The sequence below is a fragment of the Neophocaena asiaeorientalis genome, unplaced genomic scaffold (assembly GCF_003031525.2).
Source record: "Neophocaena asiaeorientalis asiaeorientalis breed wild unplaced genomic scaffold, Neophocaena_asiaeorientalis_V1.1 scaffold4, whole genome shotgun sequence".
NCBI lineage: Eukaryota > Metazoa > Chordata > Mammalia > Artiodactyla > Phocoenidae > Neophocaena > Neophocaena asiaeorientalis.
Genome location: NW_020173682.1, coordinates 2,644,250 through 2,664,501, shown reverse-complemented (window position 1 = coordinate 2,664,501; position 20,252 = coordinate 2,644,250). Strand labels below are relative to the sequence as shown.

The 20,252-nt window shown below is 39.0% G+C and overlaps 1 protein-coding gene across 3 annotated transcripts in view; it reads right to left on the bottom strand.

Annotated features, from left to right (window-relative positions):
• The window catches only part of SLC39A12 (solute carrier family 39 member 12), a 69,127-nt gene that overhangs the window by 17,402 nt on the left and 31,473 nt on the right, over positions 1 to 20,252 (bottom strand). The window contains exons 7-11 of one of the 3 annotated variants that reach the window (XM_024750105.1): positions 18,976 to 19,128; positions 15,907 to 16,017; positions 13,218 to 13,284; positions 8,940 to 9,098; positions 6,503 to 6,690 (exon numbers count right to left, since the gene is read on the bottom strand). In XM_024750105.1, coding sequence (XP_024605873.1) covers positions 6,503 to 6,690; positions 8,940 to 9,098; positions 13,218 to 13,284; positions 15,907 to 16,017; positions 18,976 to 19,128 — 678 coding nt within the window. The remainder of the gene's footprint in view (positions 1 to 6,502; positions 6,691 to 8,939; positions 9,099 to 13,217; positions 13,285 to 15,906; positions 16,018 to 18,975; positions 19,129 to 20,252) is intronic. The other 2 variants (XM_024750106.1, XM_024750107.1) reach the window with 2 other exon arrangements.

The window sequence follows — 20,252 nt, the reverse complement described above, 5'->3', positions numbered from 1 at the left end:
CACACCTATCAGATCTTGTGCTCACACAATACCTTGCCTAACTTGTTGGTTCTTTCTGCAGATCAAAGAAGTAGAAATGAAGAATAATTAACAGGTGACCAGATCTCTTCCCTTGCTTCCCCTTCAGTAATCTCGTGAACCAACAGTGTGGACAAACTGTGTGAACAAGACAGCCTCTAAAGAAACATCACAAGAAGTCAACAAGCCTGTCAACAAGGTGACGACTCTGACCCCCATCTCAATGATTAACTGAGATTACCTCCGTTTTTCCCTTTAAAAACTTTCATGGCCAAGCAGATGGTTTTTGGGGGACACTGAGTCAATCATCTCCCCAGATCACCAGCATTCTGATTAAAAGCAATTTTCCTTTCTACCAACAACTGCCTCTCGGGTATTGATTTTCGAGCGGGGAGCAGCCGGACCTGAATCTGGTAACGTATTTTTCCATTTCGGATTCTTTAGGGGAGAATCTGTTTCTTTGTCTTTTCTAGCTTCCAGAGGCTGCCTGCATTCCTGGGCTCCTGGCCCCCTAACTCCAATCTCAAATTCAGCAACATCAAATCTCTCTGACCTTTCTGTCGTCACGTATCTTTGTCTGACCACAGCTGGGGAAGGTTTTCCACTTTTCACAACTGGTGATTAGGTTGGGACCACCCAGATAATCCAGGGTAATCTTCCCATCTCTGGATTCTAAACCTTAATCACACCTGCGTAGTTTCTTTTCCTATGTGAGATAACATATTCACAAGCTTCCAAGACTGGCACATGTATATCTTTCAGGGGCTATTATATCTATAAAGAACAAATCTCATGAAATCTTTGTAGCAAACATGGGAGTATGAAAAAGATCACAAACCAATAGATTTGTTTTAAATAAGATTTAGGGAAATAAGATAAACAAGATACATGGATGTTAACATGAATCACAGACACTGCTGATTGTATCAGACATTTCTCCTGTTACGTCACTTCAAATACTCTTTCAAAGCCCTACCACTTACTTTCCATATTCTGTGCAAAGAGTAAGCAGGAAAGCAGGTGTGACTATATTAACAACAGGCAAAGAAGACTTAGGACAAGGACTTTTACCAGAGATCAAGAGGGATCGTGCATGGTGATAAAAGTATCCATTCAATTAAGAAGACGTAGCAGCCCCATATATGCGTGCATCTAATATCAGAGTATCAAATGTATGAAGCAAAATTGATAGAACTAAGAAAGAAATAGGGAAACCCACAAAGTTAGGTCTGTATTTTAACTCCCTCAAGCGTTCCCTCAATAATTAACAGAACTAGTGGAGAAAAAAAATCATGGAATTTGAAAATATGAATAACACTATCACCCAGCCCGATCTAATTGACATTCACAGAACCCCTCGCCCAACAGCAGTCGCACTCACGTACCTTTCAAGTGAACATGGGGCCATTCACCAGGATAGACCATATTCTGGGCCATAAAAAAGTCTCAGAATATTTCAAAGGGCTAAAATAATACAAGGTATATTCTCTGACTATGCAAGAATTAAAATAACTAAAAGATACTTTTAAAGCTATAAATATTGAGATATTAGGCAACATACTTTCATACAGTAAGTACATGGGTCAAATAAGAAAAAATCATGAGATGTTGTGAATGTTTAGAAACATTTCAAAATGATCAGTACTGGAAACAGAACATAGCAAAATACATGAGACTCAGCAAAGCAGTGCTAAGAGGGAAATTTACAGCTTTAAATGCTTATACTAGAAAAGGAGAAAACATTTAAAATCAATGATACATCGTTCCACCTCATGAAGCCAGAAAATGATCAGAAAATTAAATGCAAAGTGAGTAGAAGGGAGGAAATAATAGAAATAAGAACAGAAACAACAGGCAAACTCATGAAGCAATAGTATATGATCATTGCCAGTTTTTCTGCTTTTAGAATTTGTGCTTCCCGTTCCTGCAAACTTTAGGACCATCAGATCACACAGATCCTTGTTCGTGAGGAGAATACACCAGGGAATGTTTCCACTGAACTTGAAGTTATGTCTACCACCTGGTCACTTGCCCATCTCAAGCTAATGTATCAACTAAAAGAGAAAAAAGTTATTACGCTGATGGCAACAATCATCAGTGGTTTCCCATGAGAAGTAGGGCGATTGCTACACAATGGAGTAAGCAAGGACTGTATCTGGAAACCTGAGAATTCCTTGGAGCCTTTCCTGGTGTTTCCATGCCTGGTGACAATGGTGAACAGGCAACCACAGGAGCTATGGCCTGACAAAGACAGAAAGGATCCCTCAGGGAAGATCTGGGTGTCCTACCAGGAATGAAATCGAGGTCAGCCACAGTGCTGCCTGAAGGTGCGGAGAATCAAGATTGTCTGCTGGAGGGACAGAGATCATGAATATCAAATACTGCCTCAAGACCAGTAGGGTTTAGAGACTGTTTCCACTAACTACCTTGTATTAAGTCTTTGTGGAGATTTTTGCTGTCTACCGCTCTGCAGGGGCTTTGGTATAGATGGAATTCCAAAGTGAAGGACCAGAAGCGTATCTGAGTGGCGGATGGGTCAACTGTTAATGGCCAGCACGTGTGTGCTACTTCACATTCTTTCAGCCCATCTCTCACCCCAGCTACTGTGGCAAGACACCATTTCCAAGAGCGCGTTAACTAGTCCCGCACGAAGCCTTGTTTCAGGTCTACACTACATTCCTCTTTCTCTTGCCCTGGGCTCCTCAGCGTGACGGCATGGCACTGCCAGGGAACTCCCTTGGCACTCAGGCATGTATCCCCTGAAATGTGGGAGGTGATGCTTAACGAACAATGGGGACAGACGCCCCCTCAGTAGGTCCTGTGTGGCGGATGCCCCACGGTGGTATTGAACTTAATAAAAACCCATTGTTCTACTGACCTTTTATCCTTCTCTGTTTCACTCCGCCTGCCCTTCACTTCTGCTCCCCGGGATCACCTGCCAAGTCGAGTGACTTCACACACGCCTCTGTCTTAGACTCTGCTTTGGGGAAACCCAGTCTAGCACACGGCTCTTTACAGTAGCGAATGAATTTCCTCTGGCCACCCAGAGCTGCGTTCATTCTTAATGTACTTTAGAAACCATTCGATGGAACTGAGAGGTGACGTGCTTGGATCAGGAGATACCACTTGGGAGAATTTTAGGCTGGCAGACTTGCCTGGTGAAGACTTTCTGCTTTGTTGGCATCATTGCCCACGGCCCCATTTTTGCCCCCAGTTCTTTTCCTTTTAGGAGTTTGAAATCACACACCCAATTTCTTTGAAACAAATAGGCAAAGCAAAAATCTAGCTAATCTTTTCACATTGACCCTGCTCAGAAGATGCCTGGTAAATTTCCAGAATTTGGTAAATAGCCAATGAATGAAAGTATTCCCCCTTACCCTTTAGTGGCCGTCATTTATTTTCTTTGCTGTTGTACAGAGTCTTGAAACGTTGTTTTCTTCCCTTGAAATGACAAAAAAGTATTTTCTTTGGCATGGCCCCAGAGTACAACAGTTAAACTTGCCACTATGTGAAAGAGCTGTATTTGTTTAGAAGTTACTCAAAAGGCCATGAGAGCAGGTGACCTGGATTATAGGAAGTAGCCCCAGGAAACTCAGGATTTTCTTTCCTGTCTTTTTGCCAGGACACTGATTTTTCTTTGGCCAATAGTAATTTGCAATAAGGTCAGGATTTCTCACGTTGTTTTCTTACAAGCAATTCTTTATCCTTACAAGACTGGGAGAAGAAACATCGAGGGGAAAATGATGTCTTTAGCTTAGGGCTCAAATGGTTCTTGATAATCTTTTCAGGTCAATTTTAGGAGACAAAGAGAAAGGACTAACTACGTACATACACATCCATCATACTTGAAGAGAGACGACACTGTGTTAAAACACAAAATCAACTTCAAAAGAATATAGCAACTGCCCCCGATGAACTCCTAAAGAAAAAAGGAATTAGAAATGCAAAGCTGTTGTGACCACCTAGAGGGGTGGGATAGGGAGGGTGGGAGGGAGGGAGACACAAGAGAGAAGAGATATGGGGACATATGTATATGTATAACGGATTCACTTTGTTATAAAGCAGAAACTAACCCACCATTGTAAAGCAATTATATTCCAATAAAGATGTTTTAAAAAAAAAAAGAAATGCAAAGCTGAAAATTAGGAGGCTCCAGAGTGAACTTAAGGACGGATCTACAGACATTTTAAATAAAAGGCAGAGCTCACGACATTCAGTGATGAGTGGCCGTGTACTTTCTAAGTCACACAAGGTGAGATATCCGGATTTCTCAAAGTGGAAGGATGGTGGGATTCTCTAACACTGATTGCGGGTTGGGGACCGGGGTTCAGAAAAGATGGGTAGAATCAGCTGCACCTTTGACTATATTCACTATCAAGATTAGGGAATTCCCCGAGTATCACTGACAATATGTAAGAACATTTCCAAATATGAAAGTACATTTTGGTGTTTACCTCGTATACTTGAATCTCATGAGAATTAAGAAAGACCACCAGGCTTCCCTGGTGGCGTAGTGGTTGAGAGTCCGCCTGCCGATGCAGGGGACGCGGGTTCGTGCCCCGGTCTGGGAAGATCCCACATGCCGCGGGGCGGCTGGGCCCGTGAGCCATGGCCGCTGAGCCTGCGTGTCCGGAGCCTGTGCTCCGCAACGGGAGAGGCCACAACAGTGAGAGGTCCGTGTACCACAAAAAAAAAAAAAAAAAAAAAAAAAAAAACCCCCAAAAAAGCAAAAACCTTTTACGGTGGTTTTTTTTTTTTTTTTTTTTTTTTTTTTGGCTGTGCCCCAACAGGCATAGGGGATCTTAGTTCCCTGACCAGGGATTGAACTCGTGCCTCCCCACCCAAGCCCCAGCAGAAGGGTGGAGTCCTCACCACTGAACCGCCAGGGAAGTCCCCACAGTGAAGTTTAAGATGGTGGTTTTACTTGAAGAGTCCCCTTCTTGAATTCTGCTTATAGAATGCACTCTTCTGGTTGTAAAAGCCCAGGTTCCTGCCTTCCAGATTTTTTCCCTTATGAAACAGTCTGTTTACTTACATCCAGGACAATCGCTGGTTTCTGCCAAATCACTAGTCAACCCCAATGGCCCTGTTCCACATATGACCTTCAAGATTGTTTATTTTACGTTTCTGCTCCAGGATGCGTGTAATCACATGTTTTATTTCTGATCAGATTGGCTTTCTATTGATTTTAAGTCTTAAATATTTCTTTTGTTGGGACTTCCCTGGCGGTCCAGTGGTTAAGGCTTCGCCTTCCAATGCAGGGGGTGAGGGTTCATTCCCTGGTTGGGGAGCTAAGATCCCACATGCCTTGTGGCCAAAAAACTAAACCATAAAACAGAAGCAATACTGTAACAAATTCAATAAAGACTTCTTTTAAAAAATGGGTGATTTTACAAATATATATTTCTTTTGTTAATTTATGCCATTTTAATTTGCCTTATTCCCGCCCATGAGACAGGAAAATCATTATGACTTTTCTCTTAAGACATGTAAGTTGTAGGGGATTCCCTGGTGGTCCAGTGGTTAGGAGTTGGCACTTTCACAGCCGGAGCCCAGGTTCAATCCCTGGTTGGGAACTAAAATCTCTAAGCCCCATGGCGCAGCCAAAAAAAAAAAAAAAAGACATGTAAGTTGTAAACAATCTAATAGAAGGTGACCTTAAAAAACTGGTTTATCGGGCTTCCCTGGTGGCGCAGTGGTTGAGAGTCCGCCTGCTGATGCAGGGGACACGGGTTCGTGCCCCGGTCCGGGAGGATCCCGCATGCCGCGGAGCGGCTGGGCCCGGGGGGCACGGCCGCTGAGCCTGTGCGTCTGGAGCCTGTGCTCCGCAACTGGAGGTACTGGTTTATCTTGCAGAGAACAGAACTTAAGAGGCAAAAAAAAAAAATGTGACATTTCCCAGGTTCAATTCAGATTCTAGGGGATGAAACGTGATGATTGAGTTAACCATTAATGTCAGCAAGGACCTCTTCAGGAAAAATATATTGCAATTTCAGAGACTCAATACTATAATCATCTTTCTCATTTCACCAGCATGATAGCGCTTTGGCAACGTAAAGATAGGGTTGGTTCATTAAGCCAAAGAGCTCTTTAACTTAATGACAAATTCAGTTGAAATATTTTCTAATGTATAAACAAAATGGCTGGCTGTTTAACAGAACTTTTCAGCTGGAAGTATAGGCAACTTTTATAGATGCAAAGCTGGAGCAGAATGAAATGACAATCACTTTTTGACAATTATAAAGGTTTCAAACATTCCACTTAATTTCAGTTAAAAGAATGTCAATATTCTCTGAATCTCAAATTATATTTCTTCTGCCTACCACTTACCTTCTTGGATTGCACAGAATATTTCCCTACTCTTTTATACTTTTGCCTATAACCTTCTTCTCTTCTCCCCATTGACCCTTCCGTTTTGCTGCCTTTTCTCTGTTTTGCATTTTTAGTGTTTGGAAAAACAAAATAGGAAAACCACAAAGCTTACCATTTCCACCAAGGATAAATATAAGAACATCCCAGCAGTAATTGTTAAGATCCAGTTTTGAATACATGGATCCGCGGATACCGAGAGCCCAATATACAGTCCTATGAAGGCAGTTAAAGCGCTTATAAGATTCATCAGGATGGCAATCTTAATAGGAAGTCCAGAGCTTAAGAGCACAGCAAAGTCTCCTGAAATTTAAGGGAAAAGAAACTAGAATTATCATTTAACTGATGATGCCTTTGTTCAACTCGTGTGCTATCTGTTTCAAATTTCAGCAACTGGGGCCAATTTTATAAGTAACATTGAATGATCAGTTAATAAAACACTTTCTTATATTTCTCTAGGATTTACGGCCTAACTCATTATACTTTAGGAAGTTACATTTCAAGAGTTCTGTTCCTTTTACTGCTCTGGAAGACAGTATATACAGAGAGAACTGTGACATACTCTCTACTTCCTAATGTCCTGTGACATATTCAACTGAGACAAATGCAAAATAAAGTACTTGCTGCCCTGGGATTTCTAAAGCTTTTTACCTGGAAACTTGCCAGGCAAAATCCCAAGGTAGTAAACATTATATAGGCTTTTCTTTTTTTACTTAGGCAGGAACTGCTAAGAAAGAGAAAGAGAAGATGACTTAAGGAGATTTTTAAATCATGGCAAAAGTTGGTTAGGAAAACAAATTTTTCCTTTAGAAAATGTTTTACTGCCTTAATTATAGAAAAACGACCTTATTCCCTCTACACTTTTCCTCCAAAAGAAGAATGATCTTGTAATCTGAGAGGCTCTGTTTCTTAGTTTTGGGATTGAGAAGAGGCTGAAGTTCAATAAAGAGACATAATGGAAAAGAATACAGAAAAGAATGTCTATATGTGTATAACTGAGTCAGTCTGCTATGCAGCAGAAATTGACACAACATTGTAAATCAACTAGACTTCAATAAAAAATTTTTTAAAAGAGACAGCCTGGGGACTCAGTTTCCTAGTTCTGTTGCGTAATTAATCCTATGAACAGGTCTTCAGACATTTTTGCTGGCCTGTCGCAGACTGTCACCCTCCTCTGTTGGGTTTTATCATAGTAGCTAAAATAGGACCATACAATATGGCCCCCAGACCAGGTATGTCTTAACGGATTCAGGAAGGACCTTGGATAAACTCCTCAGAGAGGAATGGGTCAGTGATGATCAGTGACAGGACTCTGGGCAATAGACACAGAACCCAAGAGGTCAGGGGGGGCCCAAGTGGGCAATGTAAATGTGAAAGTGAGATAAGAAAGAGTGACTGCCAAGAGCCCTCTCTCTAGGGCACACGTGTTCCTGGGACCAGCCTCTCCTCTTTCTGGACCTGTTTCAGAAATGTCTATTCCGTCTCCTCTTGGTTCCTGGGAGGCAGATTTGAATTACATGGGTTATTAAGATTATCCAGAAAAAGGGTCTTACATGAATCTGATACCATACGCCTGTCATTTCAATGTTACACTTGGCTTAAGACATTTTGTGTAAATCAGGTTGATGAAACCATGGTTTGGCTTTAATTTAAATGTTATTTTATCTCACTGGCCTGTTTGCTGACATAATGGATCAAAAGTTCTCCTATTAATGTTTTTCCCACATTTAATATGCAGATTTTAAAGTTTTTGCTGAAGTTTTTTTAAAAAATTAAAGAATCTTTTTATTATGCCAGTATTTTAATTTTTTAATTTAATTTTTATTTTGTATTGGGGTATAGTTGATTTACAATGCTGTGTTAGTTTCAGTTGTACAGCAAAGTGGTTCAGTCATACATGTACATACATCCACTGTTTGTTTGTTTTTTGCGGTACGCGGGCCTCTCACTGCTGTGGCCTCTCCCGCTGCGGAGCACAGGCTCCGGACGCGCAGGCTCAGCGGCCATGGCTCACGGGCAGAGCCGCTCCGCGGCATGTGGGATCTTCCCGGACTGGGGCACGAACCCACGTCCCCTGCATCGGCAGGCGGACTCTCAACCACCGCGCCACCAGGGAAGCCCCATCCATTGATTTTTAGATTCTTTTCCCATATAGGTTATTACAGAGTATTGAGCAGAGTTCCCTGTGCTATACAGTAGGTCCTTGTAGATTATCTATTTTATATATAGCAGTGTGTATATCTTAATCCCAACCTCCTAATTTATCCCTTCCCCCTACCTTTAATGACTGTTTCCCATATAGAATTCTCCAGAATCCAAAAAGAGTCACTTCTGGATCCAGGAAATATCATAAATGGGTCTAACTGCATTCTATCTTGAAGTACAGGAATTTTTTTTTCTAGTTCTTTGCTTTTGATGGTTTAAATAAATTATGAACAGAAAGTATTCATCTTTCAATCATGTGTTGGAAAAAGAAGCCTAGTAAACCATGGCTAGAAATATATTATGATTTTCTCAGCGAGCAGGAAGAGTGATTCTACTGTCAGACTTACCCATTTCGTGGGGAATTTCATGACACAAGATAGCAAGTGTTGTGGTCACTCCCGACTCGGATGAAGATGAGAAGGCTGTTCCTATGACTAGGCCATCTGCAAAGTTATGCAGGCTGTCCCCAACCAGGATCATTATTGCTAACAAGCTCATGGTTTTGCCTAAAGGACCAAAAGAAGGTGTAAGAAGCATTAACAAAGCACTACATAGTTCACGGAATCCTTCAGTTATGATCAACTTTCCCCTCCAGCCTCGACATTCTTAAATTGCACCAGATTAAGTAACTCCACTTTGTCTCAGCTTTCAAAATAGGTCAGGACCGGCGATGTGAATACAGCAACCGATATGGCACACGGATTTATGGTCACCATTTTTCTAACGGGTCTGACTAATTATGAGATGTTAGGGCATTCGCTCTTCTATCCTCCTGCTCAGCTGTGCCAAAAGAAGATAAAAATAACACTGGTGTAACTTTCCAAAATACATTCGATGACCTTTCCACATAATGTCTTTTGTGAAGCATTTTTAAATAATTTAAGACCCTCGGGGCAGAATGCCAGTAAAATGGAGTCTATTTTCTGAAACTGTCCCCTGAGTCAGACTGCCCCTCGTGTCAGTCTCCTGGAGTCAACTGTCAACCTCCTGCCACTGTGATCGTTCCCCTTTCTGGTTGGTGCTAACCACCCTCCCTACTGCCTCCTTCACTCCCCAAATGTGACCACGGCAGAACCGCTTCCATCCCTTCCGATCCCAAAGTTAGCTTTGGAACATTTACTGAATGTTCTGTCTTTCTGACTAGACCAACTAGATGTTGGATGAAATAAAGAGACGCTGTCTTCATGCGATTCTATTACATTATATACATTATCTGATTAGTAGACAGCCAATGAAATCAACTGGACCATAATGGGTTTAATTAATGAAATAATTAGATCACAGTTGGGTTCAAGTTTTTGACGGACAGAATTTCTGTTTTCAAAAACCTAAAACTGTGTATTAGTATTATGGGTTGGAACCATTAACAAATACAAAAAGTATTCCAGGGCTAACACATATTCTGACAGTGAACTACCTAGGCATACCATTTGATAAGAACAGCCATTAAAATCAATTGCTGTCGTCTAATTACTCAGTTGGTGTATACTGTGTGACAGGTGTTAGGAGTTGCTATTGTTACTATCAGAACTGCCCAGAATATTCTAATAACTGGACACTCAATAAAAATAGGAAGAGGTTACCTTCTGGTTTCTGTTACCTGGTCTAAGACTGTGGAGGGACTGCACTGTAGTTTACTACAGTTTACTGGGGTTTACTGGGGGGGATATGATCTGACTTATTTCATAGCCCACACTGTGAAATAAGGAACTTCAGTAAACAGCAGATCTAGCCCAGACTATCAGCCAGGAGATAAGTGTATTGCCTGTGTTGGAAAGACATGCCATGCATTTTACATCTCAAAATCATGCTTTATTTAGAACCATGGCGATGAGACTCAGTTCTATCGTTCTGGTGGTTTCCTAATTCATTTCATCCTTCAACAAAAATGAGAAGATTTTAAGCAACAGTCATAAAAATACAGAATAAATATCGAAGTACTGAATTCAGAGAGTTCTTATTGGCATTGCCTGGAAGCTCTCTGAGCCTAAAAATGCAAACAGGTCACTCAGCTGTTCCTGCCAATTTTCGGAAGTAAAGCTCTTCTTTGTGGAAATAAAATCAAATAATTTAAAGTAATCCATGTGACAACACTGCAGCATACAAATAAATTGTGATCTCCAATCCGTGCCTGTGCGTATGCCTACACAGAGTTTTGATATTAACGGCATACATTTGGATGGAAAAGCTTTACCCAACTTATACTTTGCCAAGAAACACTGCAGCCTATTTTCGTTGCCTATTATTTTGTTATCTCTGATGATGGGTTTCTAAATGTCAGATCATGGCCATGTAACAAGCCGCAAGGCAAATACACATATTTGCATATAAACAACAAGGAGCACATTGTACATGTTAAGGCAACGGAAACATTACTCAGTGGAAGATAAGACAAGCGTTCACTGGCAAATCAATGTACTCATTATAGAACGATCAATAATACTCTACCTTTCCTTCGGTACATGGAAGTCATTTCGAGTGCCACATTTCTGACTTAGCAGAGGTTTTCCATGGTAATACTCAGCCTGGATCCTGTAGCGTGCTGCTGTTTGTTTATTTAAATCAGACTGTGGATAGGACTTTCACATCCTGAGTTCCACCAGTGAGGTAATATGAAACAAGCAATCAAATATTTGAAGCTAATTCAATATGTCCCCGGCGAAAAGGGCAGCTGCATAATTGAATTTGGATTAGTTCACTAATCATTCTGTATGCCAAGATTGATATCTGAAGTAGGAAGATATCAGGTCTACAAAATATTTGAATGAGTCCATCCTTATTACTCCCACTTCCATTATTACAGCCATTCTCTGCTCCTAATTTGACTAGGTGTAGGCTTCTTTCCACTTCCTTTCTTCTAAAAACAAATACAAAGAAATGTCTCTGATATACCTTCTAGGTGCCTGGCATTCTAAAATTTCTCCTGGAACTAAATATTTAGAAGGAAAAATGTCACTACCAATGTCCTGAAAAGAGAATTGGACAGACTACGTAATTACATATTTTGAATCATATAAATAAATTACAGGCGTGAAAACATCAAACACATTCAGAACAGTGATTGTTACCACCTTGTTTGTTCTTATTAGCATTTATATCCTCAACCACATTGCAACCTAAGGATAAAGACCATTCCTAATTTTATTCCCCCGTGCAATCACAGTGCCTAAAACATCCTCAAACATTTTTTTAAATTCATTTATTTAATTTATTTATTATTTTTGACTGCGTTGGGTCTTCGTTGCTGTCTGCGGGCTTTCTCTAGTTGCGGCGAGCCGGCTACTCTTTGTTGCGGTGCACGGGCTTCTCACTGCAGTGTCTTCTCTTGTTGCAGAGCACTGGCTCTAGGTGCGTGGGCTTCAGTAGTTGTGGTTCGCGGGCTCTAGAGCACAGGCTCAGTAGTTGTGGCGCACGGGCCTAGGTGCTCCGTGGCATATGGGATCTTCCTGGACCAGGACTCGGACCCGTGTCCCCTGCATTGGCAGGCGGGTTCTTAACCACTGCACCACCCAAGAAGCCCTAACATTTCTTAAATGAATGAAAGAATGTGAAAAAATACAGGGATGCATGCCTGAATGAATGATCACAAGGAAATTGTTGCTACATTAGCATTTCTTAGTTCCTCAATGCTAGAGTTTAGTAGCTATGTAGTCCTGGGCAGTGACTTACCCTCTCTAATGACTGGTCTCTTCATTTGTGTAATTTGAATATTAATTATTCTTACTTCAGTAAAGTGTTAAGAGGATTAAATGAGATAATCCATATCTCATTAAATGAGATAATCCAGAATGTGTTTAGCATTCTGCCTGGCATATAATAAGTATTCAATAAATACCTCTTTTTCTTCTCAGGTAACTAACTTATTCTGATAGAATGGACATAACTAATCACAACTGCTTAACACTGAACTATTGAGAAGTGTGTTTACAAAAGAATAACATCAGTGAGAAAAATGGGGCAAGGATTCAGGAGCAACTGATGAAAACCAACACAGACCTTTTAAAAAAAAGAAGTTCTAAGAATTATTCAAAAGCATGAGCAAAAGGGAATAAAGTCCTGACCAAAACTGGCTAATCAAATTCAGAAATAGGGAAAAATCATAGAAAGAAGACAACTGGATGCAAATTATACAAACAAATGAGTGATGGCATAAGATCTGAATAACGAGATAGCACTGAACTCCACCATGTTAACGACAATATCATAAATGAGATAGACATTTGTGATGAATTATCAGTAGACTGTGATAGAAGACAAGAAAAACAGTACTGTCTCCAGACTTCATGGGAAGTAAAAGGCTCGAATCATCACGTCAGCAGGATTTTAAACGAGCCTTGATAACCACGTAAGTATTTACGCTAATCGAAGTTTCCAGAGGATCAGTTTTAAGCCACTGGGGAAAACATTTTTAAAGAATGAAGTGACACTGATATTAATGTGTAGTAGGTTTCAAAGACTGATAGGAATGAGCCCTTATTAAAAATTTCATTGCAAAATTTTAATAATGAAATACATACCCAATATGAAATTTACATGGTTTTCACATATTTATTTCAAAACAGATACAACCTCTTCCTATGGCACTTTCTATATTTAATGTTTGGATTTTTAAAATTGGTACTCACATTTTCTGTTGGGGGCGTTCAGACTGCCTCTAGGAATTTCAGCTGCCTGTGCATCTTCCGGGCCTTTCTATTTTAAATTAAAAAATAAAATATGAATAATAAGCAATAGTCATCATTTTATCGAAAACTGAGACATGAAGAGTTATGTTGATTTTATCAAAAGACATTTTGATCCTCCGGAGTATATCAGAACTTTTCAATTTCATAAACAAACACAGAAGGTAGAGCCAAGAGTCTGCAAGCGTGTTTTCCCCACTATCTACATGTAGATGGAAATAGCACTCTTACATAGCTCAGAGTCTTCCATAGAGAGCTGGAGGCTACTTAGATAGTCTGTAATTCATTATTAAATTATGGAAGCCTTTATGAAACCCAAGCCATAGGAAAAAAAAATGATTCTTGATTCTTGACCTCAGTTGGCCCTGCTCCTGTACAGTAAGTAGACTGTGGATCTAGAATTTCTTCTGATCTTTAAGTAGATTGTGGAGAAGAAACCATTGCAAACCCAACACTTCATTTCATTCATCGTAGCATAAGATGCTGTTTCTGTGGTGTTTCCAGTCAGAAAAAAAAAAAAAAAAAAACTTGCTGACTAAGAAAGGAGATCAACAAACTTACAAAAGAATACAATTTAAAAAGATTTTTCATCCTTTCACACGACACTAAGGTGAGATTTTGTAATTGACTTCTACAAGTTGAGATGATATGATTTTATTTCAGAGACTGACTCATGGTTCAATTTCAGGAAAGACACTTTCCCTCCCTAGGCCTAAGATTCTTGTTCTATTGTGTGAAAAGAATACTTCTTATCTGTCTATGGAACATGTCCTTTTAGAAGCATATTCCTATCACCCCAAATTGTGGAAACTTTGAGACAAATTTAATGTGAGACATAGGCCTTTTTTTTAACGTAAACAGAGAAAGTAAACTTAACATTCACATGTTAGAATAACAGCAGTTATTCAAAAGATGTAACGATAAGCTATTTTTGGAGAAGGGTGGCTGAGAAGGTAGGATCTGAAGGATACGGACTGGAAGAGGTAGACAGGTCTCTTGCCTGAAATTGGTGGATCCAGAAACAAAAGAAAAATGTGGGGTTTTTAAAAAATTATGTTATATCAAAGCCTGATTAAGATCAAAAGACTATTAAAAGACAGGACTTCAGATATTTATTCCAGGATTTTTTTTTCCAAAAAGCTATATATTGTCACAGTATGTAAAGGAATTTAGAGGCAAATATCTAAAACTCCTTTGATGACTGGAAAGATTTGTGAGTTCCTCTTCCTTAAAAAATTTCCTTAAAAAGCAGGAAATTAGGGGCTTCCCTGGTGGCGCACTGGTTGAGAGTCTGCCTGCCGATGCAGGGGACGCGGGTCCGTGCCCCGGTCCGGGAAGATCACACATGCCGTGGAGCAGCTGGGCCCGTGAGCCATGGCCGCTGAGCCTGCGCGTCCGGAGCCTGTGCTCCGCAACGGGAGAGGCCACGACAGTGAGAGGCCCGCGTACCGCAAAAAAACAAACAACAAAAAAACTAGGAAATTCAAAATGTATATCTCAGAAATAACTAAAAAAAAACCCCAAAAAACAGGAAATTGGACCCATCAAACAATCCTAAAAGTTCAAATTATTTCTATTTCTCTTTAGGTTGATCTTACAGCTTAAATAACAAAACAAATGGTGAGTATACTATTAGTCAGCTAGAGTAGTCAAATCGTTCTAAACTCATTGAATTAACATCCGAGATGTGCTTGTATCTTGGGGCTCTGGACCCTTCATTCACACAGAAGAAATGAGGTCAGCATTAAAGTGATTTAAAAACTAATCTCAGCCTGAAGTTATCTGCTTTCAAACCACATGTGACGTATCTAAACAATAAACACAATAAGGCTTTTGTAAAGAAATATTTTTTGTTCACATCCCTGAGTTAGCTCTAGCTCTGCAATCTACTGCCAGACACTTGTATTTTGCCAGGTTAATGTGTCAGGAATAGCTTACTTCTCTCTACTCAGGAATCTACTCTTGAACTGTAACCCCCTCCCCCAAGGCCATGGCTATAGGAGGCATGTTTTCTAACTATGTTATATATTTTCATATTTTTCAGGTCCCTTTATTTATGACTTTAAGAATTAAAATGGGAATATTGTTTTGAACCTGACTGGAGGTTGTGTTTTGAGAACTCACACGGAAGATCTTTGTTGTGGAAAACTCAGTGTAACAGAAGGCACTTACTATGAGACATCTCCGCGGACAGAATCACTTCTCTCCTACATTACGAAATGAACCCTCCACTCTTACGTCCTCTAACTAACTCCTTGCTCAACATTTATTTGGCCTCACCTAGTCATGACTAAGGATTTCTCAGACCGGAGAAACCTCAAGGTCGGCTGGTTTATGAAAACTGGTAAAGGGAGTGATTAAGGATATGTTTATTATGTCAATCTGATCCACGTGTGTTTCAAAGAGGTGCGGAGAGCAGTGACTTGAATCTGTGGAAAATGCATTTTACCCCTGAAAACAGCTTTCAGGTGTTTGGCAAAGTTTTCCAAATAGGATTTATCATGATCAAGACTAGGCAAATCGGAGTGGATTCTATTAATACTTATCTAGCCTACTGATTCTCATCTATTCATCAAGGAATAAAGGAAAGAAGGTAAGCAAATCAGTAGAATACTTCAGGTCAGTAACCTACCAACTGGATAGTTGAAGCAGATTTGCCTCTGTCTGACTGGTCACTTAATTCAGTGTTGAACGCAAGATGGCGGGAATGTCCCGTATGCCCATTAACCAGTGACATGCCCTGCTGGATGAGGATGGTTTAAAATTAGTGCTGAAGCCAGAAGAACACAGGTGTAGCCTCTGTCAATTCCACAGCTCTATTTAATATTTCGCTTATTGGCCAAAGGGGTGGATGACACCAAAAGGGTACCAGGAGAATTTCATCAGGATAAATACTTGCTAAAATGAATGTTTTAGGGCATAGGGCTAAAACATCATGCATAGTCTAAATGCTTTAAGAATGCAACCGCAAATTTGGGGTTAGCAGATGCAAACTAATATATATATATAGTATGGATAAACAACAAGGTCCTACTGTATAGCACAGGAAACTGTATTCAGTACCCTGTGATAAACCATAATGGAAAAGAACATGAAAAAGAATACATGTATGTATAACTGAGTTACTTTGCTGTACAGCAGAAGTTAATACAACATTGTAAATCAATTATTCTTCAATAAAAAAAAAGAATGCAACCTCAAAAATTCTAGTCATGATTTACAAAGGCATGAACGGTGGTAATTTTATATTGTCTTTTTATTTACTGCAAAATTAAATTGTGAGCTCTTTCTGATGGAGATACCAAAAGGATGATCATTGAAACTGTACTGTACCCTATAACGACTAAATGAATATCTCCAGAAAGATATTCACCAATTAAAGTACTTGTAGCTTCTACAATATCCACACTCCTTTTCTTTTACACAATATCATGAATCTTAAAATTATGTTCTTAAAACTCATTTTAAGTTCCCTGACAAGTCCAAGGACCATCTGAAAAAAATATAATTTTTGAATGTTCAGAATTTATTTCACTCATTTCCACCTGGTTACATTTCTAATTATTATGCATAAGTTGATATGTTGGCTTTCTGAATTAGTTTTTCCAGTCCATGAATGCTAGTCTATTGTGTATAAATGGGGATCTTATTATTGTCTTTAATGCTTATTTAGATTAGAAACTCCTTTTGTGGAGGTTCAGTTCCTAAATTTTTAGAGAAAGTGGGATTCCTAAGTTTTTAAGAAAGTGTTGGGATTGAAACTGTCATTCCTAATTCCTGAATTACTATAGTACCCCAGCTTGGGCCCCAGGCCAAAGAACAACCCTGATTCATTAAAACAGAAAAAATTTCTACAGAATTTTGTTTAAAATCTATTTATTGTGAAAAGTTTCAAATATACAAAAAAGCTAAAAGAACTGTGATGTCAACACTCAGATATTAACTCCCTAGATCCTACCATTGACATTTTATTACACCTATTTTATCACCCATCTATCTATCTACCATCCTTCTATCCATCCATAAACCACCTTATTTTTGATGCATGAAATAGAATTTTAGAATAAATTTAGGGAGGATAATAAGCAACAAGTGCTGATATTTTGAAAGACAGTAGTCTTTTAAAAGACTTTTAAAAGATAGTATACCTAAATGTTCATTGCAGCTCTATTTACAACAGCCAGGACGTGGAAGCAGCCTAAGTGTCCATCGACAGATGAATGGATAAAGAAGATGTGGCACATATATACAATGGAATATTACTCAGCCATAAAAGGAAATGAAATTGAGTTATTTGTAGTGAGGTGGATGGACCTAGAGTCTGTCATACAGAGTGAAGTAAGTCATAAAGAGAAAAACAAATACTTTATGCTAACACATATATATGGAAACTAAAAAAAAAAAATGGTTCTGAAAAACCTAAGGGCAGGACAGGAATAAAGATGCAGACCTAGAGAATGGACCTGAGGATGCAGGGAGGGGGAAGGGTAAGCTGGGACGAAGTGAGAGAGTGGCATGGACATATATACACTACCAAACGTAAAATAGATAGCTAGTGGGAAGCAGCCGCATAGCACAGGGAGATCAGCTCAGTGCTTCGTGACCACCTAGAGGGGTGGGATAGGGAGGGTGGGAGGGGATATGGGAATATATGTATACATATAGCTGATTCACTTTGTTATAAAGCAGAAACTAACACACCATTGTAAAGCAGTTATACTCCAATAAAGACGTTTAAAAAGAAACACCAAGAGCATCAGTTACTCAAGGAAAATGACTATAACATATATTGCTTCTGCTTATACCTACAAGACCTAATTAATAGAAATTAACAAAGGCTTGTTTTCCGAGTAAAAAAAAATATAGTAGTGTTTGCTTGTTTAAAAGTCTTTTAAAAGATAGTAGTGTTTGCCCTGAGTACAAGCATTTTACAGTATGTGAATGGGAAGAAAATCAGGGAATAAGTAGAAAACCATGAAGACTGCAGAATCCCAGGACTTTGTAGGGAAAGTTTATTTTAGTCTCCTGGAGTTTTTTGCTTGTTTGTTTGTTTGTTTACAAGCATTTATGTTTTTAACTACCCACAAAACTGTTCATCTATTTTCTTATAGGGTAACATATAAGAGCAAAAAGAAACAAAATCTAAAAATAAGCCACACTGCATTTTACATTTCATCATATATGTAGAAATTGATCAAATGCAGACACAGTGAAAGCAATTATTCAAGCTGAAAAAAAGATTTGCTGGAATTCCCACTCCTGAGCCTCTTGTTTGCATACTTTTAAATGTCCTTAAGATAGAAAACGATGCATAATTTTCGGAATTTTCAAAGTTTTTGTTTGCTTGTTAATTTGTTTTGCGTTAAGAAAGATACCCAAAACACAGATTGGTAGCTAGGCCTTTAAACCCCTTCATTCTCAGACATGAAATATTCTCCTCTTTCTAAACTAGCCAGGGAGGTCAAAAAGGAGGCTGTAATAAGTATAGTAATGGGCCAGCAACAGATGTTTGAAAAATTAATAACCATGCTTATAGGGAAGCTCTCAGTCAGAACGATCTGTGTGTCCTAGAAAGCGGAGTCCCATCCCTTAAATGGACAACCTCATGAAGATGTTAATTACTTTTGAACAAGTATTTCTGAAATAAAAGACAAATATCATGAAGCCCTAACATAAAAGATAAATAAAATTTAAAATATACCTCGGCACTTGGTGATACAAGAAGAATAAAACATTTTTCTATTAAGAAAAATCCATGGATGCCTCCAATTAATCCCAACAGTTTCCAAATATGGCCCTTGTTTTCATGGAAATGTCCAAACTCTGAGGCTTCCTGCTCATGTAAACCAAGAACCTAAAAAGAAAAGAGATGGAAAGAAATAACTTTTGATGACTTAAATATTATTTAGTAGGTCCACTGTTGAAAATATATTCAATTTCCATTCTGGGGAACCCCATGACAACACCTGAATTCATTCAAAGCCCAGTTTGCTTTTAGATGTATGAATACTTCCACTATATGATTTAATCATGGCCAAATAAGATGTGAAAAAAGAGAGCTTTGAAAAGCTGCTGCTAGTGAGTAGACGAAAGCCTAAGCTTATTTCAGCAAGTGGCCTAAATTCTCCTACATTCTCAGTCCTTTAGCTGAATTTTTTTCCAGTTCAATCCATCCCAATTTGCACAGCAATGCTTTATAACAAATCAATATTTTGTATATCCAAAACAAATATAAAGATACATTTCATCCAAGGTTTATTCTCCCCATGCCCCATAGCAATTAAAGAAAACTTTTAATAAATGTTCAAATAAGTAAGAAATCCACCTGAAGGACTTTTTCCATTGAGCACATCCTGTATGCCCAGCAATAGTGTCAGCTCTCCGGGACACAAAAGGATACTAGAAAAGCATTAGGAATTTTCCTCTCGTTGACTCATCCCACTGCTTGTCTCAGCCATTTGCTGACCTCATGATTTCTTGTGAGCTAGTAAATCAGAATGTATCATATTCCCTCCCCAGGAGAAGGCAGTTTGGGAAATATTGTGGTTTCAATATTTAGGATATTACTAACCATTAAATTTAGAAAAGAAAAAAATTATATGTGTATATGTTCATAAAAATAGTGTATAGATATTTATGTACATATGCATATACATATGTACACATGTGTGAGTGTATGTATAGATCTCCATATACACATTGAGTGTATGGACATAACTAAAGACATATACAGGTTAGTCCACTTTTTCTTTTGGTAAAGACTTAAAAGGACAGGCACCTAATATTTGGAATTACCATTATGTCACAAAACAGAGGATGTTGTCATGTCAGAAAAGAAAACAGAGGAAAACCTCACAATCTCAGAATCAAATGTACATCTTCAAGTTGAATCAATGCAGCTAGTTAAAAGAGGAAATCGTGACAGTGGGATTTTTCTCATTTCTGTGCAGACCTTTAAACACTGGCCGTGCATCGCAT